We start from the raw sequence: 19,301 nt of genomic DNA on the forward strand, positions 1-19,301 counted from the left end.
TCGTTGGCACATCAGCCTTACAACTTTCTGCCATGTCTCCATATTATCTATACTATTATTTAGTTTGCATTTTCTGTAAATTGGCTCACTTTTTACTTACGTTAAAAATTATAAACTTTGTATAATTATCATTTTGCTAGATTTCATGTTTTTAATTATACAGTAAAATAAAAGCACGACTATGAAAATAAATATGGTCACATTCACCTAAAATTACCTTATGTACCAACAATGATTGGGAAACTGAAGGCCTGTGAAAAATCTTGCTGTATAAGGGAGAGATTTCCTATTTTTCTTTTCTTTTTTTAGGGGAAAAAAAAAGGAGTTCACATTTTCAGCCTTATTCTGTAAAGATCTGACTAGCCTACATTAATTTTCCCCTGTAACCCTGACCTCAAAGATTCTGCTTCTCAGTAAGGAATATTTACCTCTTGAATGTGATCAGATGTCGTTGAGGGGTTAGGATATGGGAAATCAGTGCAGCAGGTGGTTAAATAAGGATGGTGCTGCCAGTGCATTAATGAAGGCCACGGGCAACAAAAGAATCTTCAATTATGACTCCATTGTAGCAATTCACGGCTGTGACAAAGAAGGAACAATGCTGCACTCTCTACCCCTTGCTGGCAAGCAGAGAGATCACATCTTATGAATCTGTTATCCTAATGGATACAGAATAATTGAAAATGGAACTAAGAAAAATTTAAATGTGTGAATTATATATTTATACATAGCCATAAAATTTAGAATAGAAATAAATTCCATTCTGACTTCAATTTGTTTTTTCTCCCACTCATGTCTGTCTTCTTCCACTACTGTGATTTTTGTTTTCATAGTCCAAATTGTAGGTTGAAAAAGGTCCTTACAAACTAATAACTAAAAAAGTCACGTGAGTCACACACTGGGTTTTCAATTTGGTGTTTTGGAAGCTCAAGCACATGTGCAAGCTCCTTACTGCCTTCCCTAAAACCAGAGGAGGAGGGGATGGTAATTTTAAGTTGTGAAAGACTCTACAAGTGGATCGTGTGGTGGGCTGAAGTGGGGGCTTTCCTGGCAAGGGGAGGGGAAGAGAAAAGGGTCAAGGAAAAGGAGGAGGAAGTGAGATTTCTAAATGCTGGTTCGAGACTGCAGGATGCTGCCCTTAGAGGGACACACTAGGAAAAACCTGAGGCCAATCGGAGTCCCAGGTCAAGTATGAAGTGAGCCATATTGGAATCCCCACGTGATTCTAAATTTCCTCTTAACTCTCTGAATCATACATTCTCAAGCATGCTTGAACTCAAGACAGGAATTGGCAATGAAATTCATCCACCCACAAGCAAATGAAAACAAAGAGCAAGAAGCTGTGATTAAGCTACACAACTAAATTAAGCAACTGTGGTGGTGTGAGTATAGGATAGAAGGTAAAAGTTAAGGTTTATAGTTAACAGCAAGGGTGGGGCTAGGGGAAGGGGGAGATGAGTTTTCAAAGTGCTAATTTCTTTACTTTTCATAGCAATGGGTCATAGGATATTATCCAAAGTTTAAAATATATATATATATATATAAAATCATTATAATTTCAGCTTTTCCTAATTTTTTGACTTCAGAAGAATCTTATTAATAAGATAATTTCTTATTTTGAGAAATTAACAAGTTCACCAGTCATTTTCATTTCACTTCAGTTCTGTTAAGCTCAAGTAAAGTTATTAAATCTCATACTTCTTAAAGATAACACATATGACATTTTATTTCCTTTTGATTCCTCTCATTCTATTACTACAGAAATAAAGAGATATGTAGAATAGCATCTGGCAAATAATAATGATGGCTATTTCTGAGTGACAGTATCTTACTCTTATTTTTCTAGTTCTTTTAAAGGAAAGAAAACCTATGTTCTTTTTACAAAAACAAAATCATGATTCTTTCAAGGACACAAATGTGTGACCAAGGTTATCTTCTGTTTGCCTCCATATTCCAAAACAAACCACAAATTCTTAACTGCATAGGGTGAAATAAAAATCTTGGCGGTATGATAAAGAAGTGATTAAGAGTCAGATAATCTTAAAACTGGTGAGATAAACTGATAAAATTTCGGAGAGAGTTAAACAAGGTCCTTTTGTTTCCTTGGACCATATTTTCTTGTCTTTGTAAAAGCAAATTTATGTCACATATTATTCAAATTAATTCTCAACTTTAATATAAATGTCTCAAATATTCATGTTTTATGTATAGGTCTCTTTTCATTTAAAATTAAGTCTTTGAACATGAGACCTTAGAGAGACTAATTTTTTTTTTTTAATGTGGTCAAAAGTGTTTCCATTGACTTATCCAGCCTTTCATTTAACTTTCGCTTCCTTTTGTGAGTGTGTGGAGAATCCCTAATGAAGAGCCTGAAAGGCTGGGTAAGCACACCGGCTTCTAGAGTGTTTCTCTGATAATTCATCTGGTCATTAAGATGGCAATACCCCAGGATGGACCTACAGATTGTCATAGTGAGTGAAGTTAGTCAGACTGAGAAAGAGGAATATTGTATAATATTGCTTATAAAAGGAATCTTAAAAAACATGATACAAATAAAATTATTTACAAAACAGAAACAGACTCACAGAGAAGGAATTTATGGCCACCAGGGAGGAATGTGGTGGAAGTGGGGAAGGATAGGTAGGGAGTTTGGGGTTGACATACACACAGTGCTATATGTAAAACAGATAACCAACAAGGACCCTTGTATAGCACAGGGGACTCTGCCCAATACTATGTAACAACCTAAATGGGAAAAGGCTTTGGAAAAAATAGATACATGTATAAGTGAATCACTTTGCTGTACACCTGAATGTAACACATTATTAATCAACTACACTCCAACGTAAAATTAAAAGTTTTTAGAAAACGATGGCAACAACTCAGGAAGCAGAAAATAAATCTCTACCAGGTTTACTTCAATTCAGTCAAGTTGGAACTTGCTAGATAGATGAAAATGAGTGTTTCCGCACTTATCAGAACAATTGCAAAAAAATGTTGAAGCAACAATCCACAACTGGGTAGTGTATTGTGTAAGACTGAGCGTTGAGGTCCACAAACTCCTAGAAGATCCATGCACCTTGAGGACAGCATTCAAAGCTAGTGCCAGAATAGCAAGGAATCCACCCAAAGAAGGTTAAGAACCACTGCCCACAAATGTTATAGATGCTGCTTTTTAACAGTGCGCCTTGAAAATGCTCTTTAATTCTAAAAGGTCTAAGAGAAGAAGAAGGACGAAGAAGCTGGTTAGACCCAGCTAATCCAAGAGACCCTTCTGCTTCTGGGTTAAGCCATCCCTTTCCCCAGCTCCTGGTGGCACCAGGAGGGCAGAAAACACAAGATCTAAATTCAGGATAATAAGTTTCTCAGTGGCCCCCAAAGCTGTCAGACATTGTTAACAGCTGGGACACACAGAGGGTGACAGGACTTCAGGCCTCCACACCCAAAACACACTGACATTCCTCTCTGCATAATCTCAGTCCTTGGCAGTCGTCAAAGAATCAAGGTAAATGAGTGAGACCTGCTTTGACGGGATACATTAACTACCTGGAGGGCAAGATGTCAGAAATTTGGCAAAGTACAAGCAAATTCAGAGGTGAACAAGAGGAAGGACTCTAGCTTTTCTTTGGAAGTTTCAATTGGGAGGATTAAATTCTGAGCAGCAGACTGCAACCTTTCGAAATGCTAGGAATTCAATAAATAAGCTACTGGAGTCAATTGAGGGCCACATGTCTCTTATTAAAAATGGGTTCCATGGGAGCTGATCAATTGACCAGATAGCAAAAGGGAAAGGAAGTCTGGGCTGCTATCTATCATGAATAGTTGTTTTATTAAAAACAACTTTGCATTTCTCTGATAATGAGTGATGTTGAGCATCTTTTCATGTGTTTGTTAGCCATCTGTATGTCTTCTTTGGAGAAATGTCTATTTAGATCTTTGGCCCATCCAATATTCTGGGAGGTGGGTCATAGAGGATCCTGCTGTGATGTATGTCAGAGAGTGTTTTGCCTAGGTTCTCCTCTAGGAGTTTTATAGTTTCTGGTCTTACGTTGAGATCTTTAATCCATTTTGAGTTTATTTTTGTATATGGTGTTAGAAAGTGTTCTAGTTTCATTCTTTTACAAGTGGTTGACCAGATTTCCCAGCACCACTTGTTAAAGAGATTGTCTTTAATCCATTGTATATTCTTGCCTCCTTTGTCAAAGATAAGGTGTCCATATGTGCGTGGATTTATCTCTGGGCTTTCTATTCTGTTCCATTGATCTATATTTCTGTCTTTGTGCCAGTACCATACTGTCTTGATAACTGTGGCTTTGGACATGGAAGCAACCTAGATGTCCATCAGCAGATGAATGGATAAGAAAGCTGTGGTACATATATACAATGGAGTATTACTCAGCCATTAAAAAGAATACATTTGAATCAGTTCTAATGAGGTGGATGAAACTGAAGCCTATTATACAGAGTGAAGTAAGCCAGAAGGAAAAACACCAATACAGTATACTAACGCATATATATGGAATTTAGAAAGATGGTAACGATAACCCTGTATACGAGACAGCAAAAGAGACACTGATGTATAGAACAGTCTTATGGACTCTGTGGGAGAGGGAGAGGGTGGGAAGATTTGGGAGAATGGCATTGAAACATGTGAAATGTCATGTATGAAACGAGATGCCAGTCCAGGTTTGATGCACGATGCTGGATGCTTGGGGCTGGTGCACTGGGACGACCTAGAGGGATGGTATGGGGAGGGAGGATGGGGAACACATGTATACCTGTGGTGGATTCATTTTGATATTTGGCAAAACTAATACAATTATGTAAGGTTTAAAAATAAAATAAAATAAAATAAATAAATAAACAAACACTATGACACAGAAAAAAAAACACAACAAAAAATAACTTTGATCAGACTCCCAGCAATATCAAGCCTTTTTGAGCACAGCCTATTATGCTCAAAAAAGTAACTTCCACCCACCCATAAATCAGATTCAAAGACAAGCCAAGCCACTTTCTCAGAGGCAAACGTTTGCATTTGAGCTCCAGTGACAAGAAGTCCCCTCGCTGGTCAGGACGGTTGAGCAGCATGTCTGGACAGGAAAGGCAGAGTTGCGCATGTGTCACGCAGGGTGGAGCCTGTTCCTATAAAGCCTGGGTCTGGGGAGGGTTGAGTCGGAACAGGAAGTGCAGCATTTGAGCACTGGGTGCTGCCACACTATTGCAGATCTGGAAGTGTTGTAACAAGTCAGCAGGTTGTACTCACAGGATTATGCATTTTCTCTGACATTCCCTAAAGTGTGTTTGATAAGGTGTGACACAGATCCTGTGTCAATTTTCTTTACTGTCAAGACTGGAGACTATCTTTCCCTTCCACTGGATCGCCCAGTTGTGTGGGGTCCTGGGAAACAGAAAATCCTGCAGCTCTCATATTCTCAAAAATATGAGAGCTGAGGAGGTATATACTAAAATATATATCGAAAAGTATGTATAAATATATACTAAAATATATTTTATTGTACATAAAATACATATATAAAAGTATATACTAAAATATATATATATAAGTATACATACAAAAACATACTCTGAGGAAGTAAGGTGAGAAATTTTGGGGAACATCTTCAAATGCCTGGCTAGAATGGTTGGGCAGCCAGGAGTCGTAAAAGGCTATTTTGCAAATTATAAGATAAATAACATAAATGAAACAAAATAGAGTTGATCTCTGATAAGCTGGAAAAGAGCAAAATGTTATGATGGCATCTCAGGGTTTGTGGAATGGTGGGGATGACAGAGCCCTAAGCTTGATGGTCTAAACTTACGCATCAAAAATGCTAAGTTTTGGATTAAGAGAAAGTGACAAAAGCATTCAAAAAGCCAGCCAGGAGGAGGCTGGGTCGCCAGTTGGGACCTTCTTAGTTCAAATACATCACTCTTCTGCTGGGTCACCTCGATGCTGAGCAGGAGGTGGGGAAAACCAACCCAGGAGGCGTTCAGGAACTTGGGCAGTCCTGAACGTTCTTCCAGCCCCCAAACAAGAAACGAGCTCCCGTTACCCGCACAGGGCCCTGGGTAAGCAACCCAGCGGCTGATGGTTTGGGATCATGGCTCCTTCAGTCTCTCAGAAGGCCTTACAGGAAGACCCTTCCAGTCTTTGCTGCAATGTCGGCTGCTTCCTCTGCATTTACACAGAGTGCAAGAGACCCGAGGGAAGGTCCTTTGGTGACACGTCAGATACACGTTCAAACCACATACATACCTCATCTCCATGCATATTTGCCACGTACTTGAATTCCGGAATCCCGATCCTGTGTTCCTTTGGAGAGCGTCCCACGACGAGAACCCACAGGTTTCTGCCTTTACGGGGGAGAAAGTACAGAAAAATGAGTAGCCTTTTGAAATGATGAATGAACTCTGGCAGAATGAGAATAGTGAACAATGATGCTACTTCTCCCACCTGATGAATGTTTCATGACCATCTCAGTTCATGCAACTAACACCTCTGTGCCTGGAACGCTTTTAATTTACTGCCAGCCAAAATCCTTTCAATCAGCAGAAATATTTAACTTCTTATTCTAGAATGTGACTTTTAAAAATTGAAGGCTTAGTAGGTTACATAGATCTTATTCTTCCAAAATGTTTAGTAGACTTAGTAGGTTACATAGATTTGATTTTTCCAAAATTGTTTTTCCAAAAAGCGTGCTCTGAGGTCCTGGTGCCTTATAGAAGTGATCTTGCTAATTCACACAATAACACGGAAATAATAATTGATAGTTGACTGGGAGGGAGCCATAACTCTCAGTGCAAGGAATGTGAAAAAACCAACAGCAAGAAAACATGAAACTCAGAAGGGAGATTGTTTTTACAGCAAATCCTGAGTCTTGTTGTATTCAAATGATCATGTAACAAAGCCTCTCAGCAGTGAGTGTCCTTGATGAGCACCAAGTCCTGTCGAGTAAGCTGGGAACCACAAACAAAGCTGACAATGCCTCAAGGAAAACTTCTAAGTCCTAACTCTGCCAGATGGTGAGATTTGGACAGAGACTAAACATCATTGAAGATTCGCCCTGGGCAGATGTTACCACTGCATCTTTGGTTCATATTAACTCAGGCAATCCCTTGTCCTGAGCCAGTGAGATAGATTTTTAACCAGACTTTACAAAATGAAAACACTGACCTTCAAAAAATATTAAATAAACTGCTTATGATCACACAGCTAGTAAGAGGCTGTGATTTGAGCCCCAGAACCAAGACCTGAATTCTGGCCTATATGACTCAATTCTAGAGCTCTTAATACTAATGAAAACAGCCTGTCACTCAAGAAGCTTGGTGTCCTAATCAGCAAAATGAAGAGGTTTCTTTCGATTCTAAAATCACATTCTTTTTTTTTTTTTTTTTAAATACACTTTAAAACTAGAGATTGGGGAAATGTATATTTGATATCTAGCACCTAGATACAAAGTTCACATATCTGTAATAGCTAAACCTTCTGTGGAATTCAAGAAGCCAGGAAAGGAATTTAACAGCAGTCTGTGGGCTAATGTGGAGCCCGTTTCTGCAGAATTTCTAGTGTAGTTCCTTTAATCTGGGGATCCCATAGGTGGGGGAATACTCTCTTACCATAAAGAACTCAGGGAGAAGCAGATACTGGACTTGTTTTTTCCACCATTAATTCTTAATTTATTATAACAATTGTAGGACGATTCATCTTGACAGGGTAATGCTTTAAATTTAGTAATTGCAGAAATTGTCAAAAAACATCCCCAAAGGGCAGCTTATCTGACTGATGCCACTTGTTCAGTGCAGACTACTCAGGTCATTCATTCACATCCATTTATTTAGTACTATTATGTTCATGCATTTACTCCTACAGATAGTTATGCTCTCTACACCCAGTGAGTCTCTGATCTAGAGAAGAATAGCATGCAAGAACATCATTACACTGGACTGTGACATGTATGATCACAGAGTGTGTATAAGGTACTGGTGTGACTGTAGAATAAAGGAAGAAACTTTTTCAAGGAGTGGGATCACATAAAACTTTACAGACATAGGGTTTTAGAGCTGACTTCTGACCAGGGTTCTGAACAGTCACTCCAAGTTAGCCATGTGGACAAGTATCAGTACAATCCATTTGGTGGTTTCCCACCAGAACCACTTTATTAACCAGAATCTTTGATTCCCCCATATTACCAATTCTCAGATCACCTAGGGCTTCAAATTTAGCATGTTACCATTTTTCATGTGAAGCAAATAAGAGCTTTTTTCTATTAAACTTGGCTCTTTAGGTTTCCTTCTGGGGGATTCTTTTCTGTAGCTATTAATGCTTTCAAGGCTAGAATAACCACAGATTTGTATAGAATATGGTCTGGTCTCTGCAAGAAGATCCAACCAGTCCATTCTAAAGGAGATCAGCCCTGGGATTTCTTTGGAAGGAATGATGCTAAAGCTGAAACTCCAATACTTTGGCCACTTCATGCGAAGGGTTGACTCATTGGAAAAGACTCTGATGCTGGGAGGGATTGGGGGCAGGAGGAGAAGGGGAGACAGAGGATGAGATGGCTGGATGGCATCACTGACTCGATGGACGTGAGTTTGAGTGAACTCCGGATGTTGGTGATGGACAGGGAGGCCTGGCATGCTGCAATTCATGGGGTCACAAAGAGTCGGACACGACTGAGCGACTGAACTGATGGTCTGGTCCCCTCACAAGCAAGGAAAAAAATTCAGTATCATCTTGACGTTGTTGTTTACAGCTGCTAAGTCGTGTCCGACTCTTTTGCTACCCCATGGATTATACCCCATCAGGCTCCTCTGTCCATGGGATTTCCCAGGCAAGAATACTGGAGTGGGTTGCCATTTCCTTCTCTAAGGAATCTTTCCAACCCAGGGATCAAGCTCATGTCTCCTGCATTGGCAGGTGGGTTCTTTACCATTGAACCACCAGGGAAGCCCATCACCTCGACACAATGTTTCTCAATTGTTTTCTAACTCTGCATTTGCAAAGCTGACCTGTAATATAAAGGATAGTGTAAGACAAGAAAAACCTGACTTGACATGGGTATTCAATATTATTTGAGGGCTTCCCTGGTGGTCCAGAGGTTAAGAATCCGCCTTGCAATGCAGAGAACACCGGTTTGATCCCTGGTTTGGGAAGATTCCACATGCTGCAGAGCAACCAAGCACGTAGCGCCACAACTACTAAGCCTGCACCCTAAAACCCGTGTGCCAAAAATTACTGAAGGCCACTCGCCCTAGAGCTGCTGCTCCGCAACAAGAGAAGCCGGGGCAACGAGAAGCCCACACACCGCGACGGGAGAAAACCACATGCAGTGACAAGGACCCAGCGCAGCCTAAAAAAAAAAATGTGTGTGTGTGTGTATGTGTGTGTACTTTGGTTCAAGGAAGTTGGGAAATCAAACCAATAAAATCTAAATGAAGAAATATTGGTAGTAACTCAATCTCAATTTCAGCATGAATGGCTCCTAAGTGAACAGCAAAACGAGAAACTTACCTTGAATAACCCTCCATGGCACCAAGCCTGAGGATGAAAACAACCCATAAACCTGAAGATATTCACCCAATGCTTTTGGAAAGCTAAGCCTCTTGAAAGTTTTTAACCCGCCTCTCTAATAAACACGGGTTATCTCTGGCTTAGACTAGAGTAAATGCACAAAGGACAGACTATTGACTTTTCACAGCCTGATTGCCAAGGTGAGGCTAATTTAAACAAGATTTTTTTTTTTTTCTATCAAGGTTGGACAGGCTGCCTTTATCCCTCCAAGTTCCTGCTTTGAACTTTGAGCACCTACTTTGAACTTTGAACTCGAGCACCAGGTGTGCTCAAGAGCTCTGAAATGCTCAGCCACTTTCTCTCCACTACAAAGTAAAATTGTCAGTATCTGTGTCCAGGAACCTTCTCCGGGCTTGACTCCAAGCCCAGGGATGTGACATGGTGCCCAACTGGGCACCTAACTGGGTTTGCTTGTAGGACCAGAAAAGTGTTACCATTCAAAAGGCTTCACAAAGATCCGCAAGGCAAGGAAACAGAACACTCTAGGCATTCAGGAGAAAGTAGGAGGAGAAGCTTGAAAAACGAAGTACAGTGTCAACAGGGAGAAACTGAAGGAGTGTTATTCCCCTACCAGAATCACTGGATCCTTGGAAAAGCGCCAATCCCTGAGCCCCATCTCCCAAATCACACTCCAGGGGGAGGGTCCCCAACCTGCACTTAACAGGCTCCTTTGGTGATTCTGAGGCCCATTAAAGTTTGAAAGCTGCTCAGATTGAGGCAGTGAATGTCCAGATAGATTTGGGCGGTAAAATCATCTCATTTTACATACAATCATGAACATGTTTCTATATGAACAAATATACTTTGACTACACCTTTTAAAATGGCTGTTTGACATACATCAACATGAATCCGCCACGGGTATACACATGTTCCCCATCCTGAACCCCACTCCCACCTCCCTCCCCGTACCATCCCTCTGGGTCATCCCAGTACACCAGCCCCAAGCATCCTGTATCCTGCATCAAACCTGGACTGGCGATTTGTTTCTTATATGATATTAAACATGTTTCAGTGCCATTCTCCCAAATCATCCCACCCTCTCCCTCTCCCACAGTGTCCAAAATAAATAAATTTAAATTAAAAAAATAATAAAATGGCTGTTTGATATTTTATTACACAAATGTAGTATCATTCATTCAACAATGCTCCATGGTTAGGTGTCCAAATATAAGTAATTTATGTAAATTACAGCATGTCCACTTAAATTATGTACAGAATTTTTAATGTAAAATATTTTACCATGGCAAAGAAATCAGAGTACAAAATTATATAATTACAACCATGTAAAATAGACTATTCACTAACAAAATACCATGGAACAAAACAGCTCCAAAGCATATAAAGCCTTAAATGAAATAATTGATGAGTCCCTATAAGAACTGAAAATAGCACACTGTCAGTAAAAATGGGCTAAGTGATAGGGTTATAAAACTAAGACTTTGTTTTCACTTTTCCATCTTTCTAGTTTTTAAAAATAAAACACTAAATCTTATTGTTTATTAAGTTTATATACTGTATGCTGAGCTTTATAATACCTGATCTTTACACTTTATAATACTTGATCTTTACAACACCTCTGTGTGGTGGGTGATACCCACAATTCATTGATATAAGTGGTAGAACCAGAAGTCAAACCCAGGTCTGTTTGATTCCAGTATCTGTGTTCTTCTGATGACTCCAGGCTCTTCCTGCAAGTAATAGGTAGGTCAGGGCCAATCCCACTCTGGGCGCATAGTTCCCCAGCAGCTCTTTCAGCATCACACTGCCATAATTTGTCCCTGGAACAAGTTCCAGCATGCCACCCGTCTATGACCACTGAGCCATAGCAATACACCTGAACTTACGGCTGCCCTACAGGGACGGTCCATACCAGGTGTTGATATAACAATCCCTAAGTAAAACTGTCAGTATCTGTGTCCAGGAACCCTCTCCGGGCTTGACTCCAAGCCCAGGGATGTGACATGGTGCCCAACGGGGCACCTAACTGGGTTTGCTTGTAGGACCAGAAAAGTGTTACCATTCAAAAGGCTTCACAAAGATCCGCAAGGCAAGGAAACAGAACACTCTAAGCAGTGGAGAGAAAGTGGCTGAGCATTTCAGAGCTCTTGAGAGCACACCTGGTGCTCAAGAGAGCACACCTGGTGCTCAAGAGAGCACCCAGAGAGAAGTGGAATCCAGAGAGAAGTGGAATCCCTGTGTGGGTGGCCTGGTCCCAGGAGCAGACCTGCAGTGATGACAAGGCTGGTGATGCGCAAGGTCCAACCCATGAGGCGCCAGCCTCCAGGGTGATGGATCAGTTGTTTCCCAGACTAGAATATTTCTCTTTGTGTCCTTAAAATTACCCTTTGACCTAAGTCAAAGCTCAGGGGACCTTGCTTGATGCCTGAGTTTGCGTCTTCATACGTAAGTGGGACCAACAGCTCTCCTGGCAAGAGTGATGTGAAGCTGGCGAGTTCCTCCTGTCTTCCCTAAAAAAGAAGCCAACACTCCAACACCAAACCTTCAATCTCACTTATGCTCATCCCCATTACTACACACACAAAGCCAGCCCGGCCTCAAATAATGTCCCAGAGGACCTGAAAAATAGCACATAACTTTGGTCGGGTTAAACATGTAGTCTCCGTGACCTCGGGCCTGGAAGTGGAAGAGGAAGTTCCTGCTAAGTGGCTTACGACAAACAACACAAACAACTGCAAACAAAACAGGGACAACGTCTCCAGCATGGCTGTGTTTGCACGGTAGCATGCCTCACAGTTCAGAGCATTTGATATATATTCACTTGGCCCTGATGACCATAAGCAGTAGGTAAAAGATTATCCTTTCACACAGGTGGAGGCGCTATCCTAGGGAAGCTCACAAGGCCATGGTTCTCACGTGTGGTCCCAAGAAAGACCAGTATCATCACATCCTCTGGGAACTTGTTAGAAATGCAGGTTCTCAGACTGCACCCCTAAGTACAGACTCCACCCCTAAGTACAGAGACCCTGGGGGTGAGGACCTGCAGTCTGTGTCTTAATGAGCTCCCCAGGGCATCCTCATGCTCGCTAAAGTCTGAGAACCACAGACACAGAGATCGGACTTGTGGACACGGTGGGGGACAGAGAGGGTAGGACGTAATAGAGAAAGTAGCATTGACGTATTTACGCTATCATGTATAAAGCAGCTAGTGGGAAGCTGCTATATGACACAGGGAGCCCGGCCTGGCAGTCCATAACAACCTAGAGGGGTGGGATGGAGAGGGGAGGGAGGAGATAAATGTATAATTATGGCTGATTGGTATTGTGTTGGTTTCTGCCCTACAACAACATTGTAAAGCAATTATCCTTCAATTAAGAGTATACATAAAGCTTGAGAGCCATAGTAACCAAGGACAGAGCTGGAAGGCCTATTCAGAGCCTGCTCTGTTCTTAACCACTATGCTGCACTGTTCCAGTCACCTAAGGGACAGAAAAGATCAAAGAAACATGAACCTGTGCCCATAAATTGCCAGGTGCCATTTCTGGTGTTGAGATTTTCCTTTCTCCCCTCTGGAGAACTGGAAATGGAGGAGGGCCTTCAAGGACCCTATGAGGATGGTCTGAGAAGTTAAAGCTATCATCTCCTTCCTTTAGTGTGCAAATTTCAGACTGGTCTGCAAACTAGTATACACCAGCTTGTCCCCAGACTGCTCTCTATTCAAGGATTACTGGTAAGCCTCAGTGGCTCTGCCCCAAAGCTGTGGAATCTCAAGACAGATCTACTTCAGAGGTTTGTCTGCTAAGCTGACTAGGCTGAAAAAGTAGGGTAGGTGGAGTAGCAAGAGGAGGAAGGACATGGACAAAACTCAACTGCTCTACTCAGATCTTTTCTGGGACAAAAAAAAAAATTCAGGGGAGGAGCCAAGATGGCGGAGGAGTAGGACGGGGAGAACACTTTCTCCCCCACAAATTCATCAAAAGAGCATTTAAACGTCGAGTAAATTCCACAAAACAACTTCTGAATGCCGGCAGAGGACATCAGGCACCCAGAAAAGCAACCCAACTCTTCGAAAGGAGGTAGGAAAAAATATTAAAAACAAAAAAAAAGAGACAAAAGAGGGAGGGACGGAGTTCCGTCCCGGGAAGGGAATCTTAAAAAGAGAGAAGTTTCCAAACACCAGGAAACCTTCTCACTGCCGAATCTGTGCCGAGCTTTGGAAGCACAGAGGGCAACATAACAGGGGGAAAAATAAATAAACAATTTAAAACTCGCAGATTGTGAGCCCTACGGTAACTCCCCCAGCAGAGAAGCAGCGCAGACGCCTGCATCCGCCATTAGCAAACCGGGGCTGGGCAGGGAGGCGCGGCGTGGGCTGCATCACTGAGAGTAAGAATCTGGCCTGAATACCCTGAGCGCTATCTGAGCGAAATAATTTGGGCTAGCAAACCAGACTGTGGGATACCTACCACGCGAAAAGCCAGCCCTAACCTAAGACCGCCAGGCCCGCGCACGGAACAAAGGACTGAACAGAGATAGCCGGCTGCAGACCTTCCCCCTCCGGTGACAGGCAGCCAGAGCCGGAAGGGGGCAATCGCAGCCCCAGAGAGACATTATCTATAAAATTGTAAGCAGGCTTCTTTGCTAACTAAAACTTCTTGGGGGTCTGGACGGTCAACATCTGCCTGAGAAGGTGCGCTGGTTTTACATCCAGATAACCGAGTGGCGGGGAGGCGATAAGTCGCAGCATTGGCGCTCGCCTGGGAAGAGCAAATTGGCGCTCGGACCTGGGAAGAGCACAAAATGCAGGCCCAACTGAGTCTGCGCCTCTGAGGACTACCCGAGTGCCTGAACCTGAGCGGCTTGGACCTGGGAGGTGCATGCAGCCCAGGGCCAGCCTCGGATTGTTCCCGGCGGAACAACCTAGAGTCCGAGCAGTGTGGACAGGGAGGCTACACGCGCCGTGAGCAGGGGCAGACCCAGGGTGGCTGAGGCATTGCGAGCCCACGCCAGTGTTATTTGTTTGCAGCATCCCTCCCTCCCTCCCCACAGCGCAACTGAACAAGTAAGCCTAAAAAAAAAAAAAAAAAAGCGTCCTCCACCGTGCCCTTTGAGTCAGGGCGGAAACCAGATACTGAAGAGACTAGCAAACAGAAGAAGATATAACAGAGGGAAACGCCTTGGAAGCTACAGGCAATAGATCAAAACCCTGTGGTTACTACGGACTACATAGGAAGGGGCCTATAGATCTTGAGAAATATAAATCTGACCAAGGAACTAGCCAAAAATGAACTGAACCCACAACACCCAAAAAAAAAAAAAAAAAAAAAGTCCTAGATATATTTTTATTATTTTTACGATCATTCTTTTTTTTTTTAATTAAAAAAAAAATTTTAAGTCCTCTATTGTTCCTTTAATTTTCACTTTTATAACCTATTACTTTGCAAAAAAAAAAAAAAAAGACTATTTTTTTTCTTCTTCAGCAAACTTCATATATATATATTTTATAATTTTTTGACCTTGTTTTTTTTGTTTGTTTGTTTTTGTTTTTTTCTTCTTTTCTTTAACATTGTATTTTTGAAATTCCAAACTCTACTCTAGATTTTTAATTTTCGCTTTTTGGTATATGTTATCAATTTTGTACCTATAGTTTTTTTTTTTTTTTATATATAATTTCTGTGACTTTTTTTTTTTCTTCTTCTCTGTTTCTTTCTCTTCTTCTTTTATATAACATTGTATATCTGAAATTCCAAACTTTACTCTAGATTTTTAATTTATGCTTTTTGGTATTTGATATCAATTTTGTACCTGTATTTTCTTTATAATTTTTGTGACATTGTTCATATTTGTTTGTTTGTTTTCTCTCTTTATTTTTCTTCTTCTTTTTTTTTTTTTTTTAACATTATATTTTTGAAATTCCAAACTCTTCTCTAGATTTTTAATTTTTGCTTTCTGGTATTAGTTATCAATTTTGTACCTGTACTTTCTTTACAATTTTCACGACCTTGTTTGTTTTTGTTTGTTCGTTTTTTCTCTCTTTCTTTTCCTTCTTCTTTTCTTTAACATCGTATTTTTGAAATTCCAAACTCTACTCTAGATTTTTAATTTTCGCTTTCTGGTATTAGTTATCAATTTTGTACCTGTACTTTATAATTTTCGCGACCTTGTTTGTTTTCGTTTGTTCATTCTTTCTCTCTTTCTTTTCCTTCTTCTTTTCTTTAACATCGTATTTTTGAAATTCCAAACTCTACTCTAGATTTTTAATTTTTGCTTTTATGTATTTGTTACCAATTTTGTACCTTTAAGGACCCAATCTTCAGGACCCATTTTTCACTAGGGAGTGAGATTACTGGCTTGACTGCTCTCTATCCCTTTGGACCCTCCTTTTTCTCCACCAGGTCGCCTGTGTCTCCTCCCTAACCCCTCTCTACTCTACCCAACTCTGTGAATTTCTGTGTGTTCCAGACGGTGGAGAACACTTAGGGAACTGATTACTGGCTGGATCTGTCTCCCTCCTTTTCATTCCCCCCTTTTATCCTTCTGGCCACCTCTGTTACTTTCCTCCTTCTTTTCTTCTCTGTATAACCCCGTGAACATCTCTGAGTGGTCCAGTTGTGGAGTGCACATAAGGAAGTGACTACTGGCTAGCCCACTCTCTCCACTATTGATTCACCTCATCTCATTTGGGTCACCTCTAACTCCCTCCTCCCTCTTCTCTTCTCCATGTAACCCTGTGAACCTCTCTGAGTGACCCCCACTGTAGAGAAACTTATCATCTTTAATGTAGATGTTTTATCAATGGTGCTGTATAGAAGGAGAAGTTTTGAAACTACTGTAAAAATAAGACCGATAATCGGAAGCAGGAGACTTAAGTCCAAACCCTGACTCCAGGGAACTCCTGACTCCAAGGAACATTCATTCACAGGAGCTCATCAAATGCCTCCATACCGACACTGAAACCAAGCACCACACAAGGGCCAATAAGTTCCAGGGCAAGACATACCACGCAAATTCTCCAGCAACAAAGGAACACAGCCCTGAGCTTCAAGATACAGGCTGCCCAAAGTCACCCCAAAACTATAGACATCTCATAACTCATTACTGGACATTTCATTGCACTCCAGAGAGAAGAAATACAGCTCCACCCACCAGAACACCGACACAAGCTTCCCTAACCAGGAAACCTTGACAAGCCACCTGTACAAACCCACACACAGCGAGGAAACACCACAATAAAGAGAACTCCACAAACTGCCAGAATACAGAAAGGACACCCCAAACTCAGCAATTTAAACAAGATGAAGAGACAGAAGAATACTCAGCAGATAAAGGAACAGGATAAATGCCCACCAAACCAAACAAAAGAGGAAGAGATAGGGAATCTACCCGATAAAGAATTCCGAATAATGATAGTGAAATTGATCCAAAATCTTGAAACTAAAATGGAATCACAGATAAATAGCCTGGAGACAAGGATTGAGAAGATGCAAGAAAGGTTTAACAAGGACCTAGAAGAAATAAAAAAGAGTCAATATATAATGAATAATGCAATAAGTGAAATTAAAAACACTCTGGAGGCAACAAATAGTAGAATAACAGAGGCAGAAGACAGGATTAGTGAATTAGAAGATAGAATGGTAGAAATAAATGAATCAGAGAGGATAAAAGAAAAACGAATTAAAAGAAATGAGGACAATCTCAGAGACCTCCAGGACAATATTAAACGCTACAACATTCGAATCATAGGGGTTCCAGAAGAAGAAGACAAAAAGAAAGACCATGAGAAAATACTTGAGGAGATAATAGTGGAAAACTTCCCTAAAATGGGGAAGGAAATAATCACCCAAGTCCAAGAAACCCAGAGAGTACCAAACAGGATAAACCCAAGGAGAAACACCCCAAGACACATATTAATCAAATTAACAAAGATCAAACACAAAGAACAAATATTAAAAGCAGCAAGGGAAAAACAACAAATAACACACAAGGGAATTCCCATAAGGATAACAGCTGATCTTTCAATAGAAACTCTTCAAGCCAGGAGGGAATGGCAAGACATACTTAAAATGATGAAAGAAAATAACCTACAGCCCAGATTATTGTACCCAGCAAGGATCTCATTCAAGTATGAAGGAGAAATCAAAAGCTTTTCAGACAAGCAAAAGCTGAGAGAATTCTGCACCACCAAACCAGCTCTCCAACAAATACTAAAGGATATTCTCTAGACAGGAAACACAAAAACGGTGTATAAACTCGAACCCAAAACAATAAAGTAAATGGCAACGGGAACATACTTATCAGTAATTACCTTAAACGTAAATGGGTTGAATGCCCCAACCAAAAGACAAAGACTGGCTGAATGGATACAAAAACAAGACCCCTACATATGTTGTCTACAAGAGACCCACCTCAAAACAGGGGACACATACAGACTGAAAGTGAAGGGCTGGAAAAAGATTTTCCATGCAAATAGGGACCAAAAGAAAGCAGGAGTAGCAATACTCATATCAGATAAAATAGACTTTAAAACAAAGGCTGTGAAAAGAGACAAAGAAGGTCACTACATAATGATCAAAGGATCAATCCAAGAAGAAGATATAACAATTATAAATATATATGCACCCAACACGGGAGCACCACAGTACGTAAGACAAATGCTAACAAGTATGAAAGGAGAAATTAACAATAACACAATAATAGTGGGAGACTTTAATACCCCACTTACATCTATGGATAGATCAACTAAACAGAAAATTAACAAGGAAACACAAACTTTAAATGATACAATAGACCAGTTAGACCTAATTGATATCTATAGGTCATTTCATCCCAAAACAATGAATTTCACCTTTTTCTCAAGCGCACATGGAACCTTCTCCAGGATAGATCACATCCTGGGCCATAAAGCTAGCCTTGGTAAATTCAAAAAAATAGAAATCATTCCAAGCATTTTTTCTGACCACAATGCAGTAAGATTAGATCTCAATTACAGGAGAAAAACTATTAAAAATTCCAACATATGGAGGCTGAACAACACGCTGCTGAATAACCAACAAATCACAGAAGAAATCAAAAAAGAAATCAAAATTTGCATAGAAACGAATGAAAATGAAAACACAACAACCCAAAACCTGTGGGACACGGTAAAAGCAGTCCTAAGGGGAAAGTTCATAGCAATACAGGCACACCTCAAGAAACAAGAAAAAAGTCAAATAAATAACCTAACTCTACACCTAAAGCAACTAGAAAAGGAAGAAATGAAGAACCCCAGGGTTAGTAGAAGGAAAGAAATCTTAAAAATTAGAGCAGAAATAAATGCAAAAGAAACAAAAGAGACCATAGCAAAAATCAACAAAACCAAAAGCTGGTTCTTTGAAAGGATAAATAAAATTGACAAACCGTTAGCCAGACTCATCAAGAAACAAAGGGAGAAAAATCAAATCAACAAAATTAGAAACGAAAATGGAGAGATCACAACAGACAACACAGAAATACAAAGGATCATAAGAGAGTACTATCAACAATTATATGCCAATAAAATGGACAATGTGGAAGAAATGGACAAATTCTTAGAAAAGTACAACTTTCCAAAACTGGACCAGGAAGAAATAGAAAATCTTAACAGACCCATCACAAGCATGGAAATTGAAACTGTAATCAAAAATCTTCCAGCAAACAAAAGCCCAGGTCCAGACGGCTTCACAGCTGAATTCTACCAAAAATTTAGAGAAGAGCTAACACCTATCCTGCTCAAACTCTTCCAGAAAATT

At 40.6% G+C, this 19,301-nt stretch overlaps 1 protein-coding gene across 2 annotated transcripts in view; it reads right to left on the reverse strand.

Annotated features, from left to right (window-relative positions):
• CPM (carboxypeptidase M) overlaps positions 1 to 19,301 on the reverse strand; it is an 87,384-nt gene that overhangs the window by 29,296 nt on the left and 38,787 nt on the right. For both annotated transcript variants that reach the window (XM_027542504.1, XM_027542503.1), the window contains exon 3: positions 6,260 to 6,357. In XM_027542504.1, the coding sequence (XP_027398305.1) occupies positions 6,260 to 6,357 (98 nt within the window). The remainder of the gene's footprint in view (positions 1 to 6,259; positions 6,358 to 19,301) is intronic.

This window comes from Bos indicus x Bos taurus, chromosome 5 (assembly GCF_003369695.1).
Source record: "Bos indicus x Bos taurus breed Angus x Brahman F1 hybrid chromosome 5, Bos_hybrid_MaternalHap_v2.0, whole genome shotgun sequence".
Lineage (NCBI taxonomy): Eukaryota > Metazoa > Chordata > Mammalia > Artiodactyla > Bovidae > Bos > Bos indicus x Bos taurus.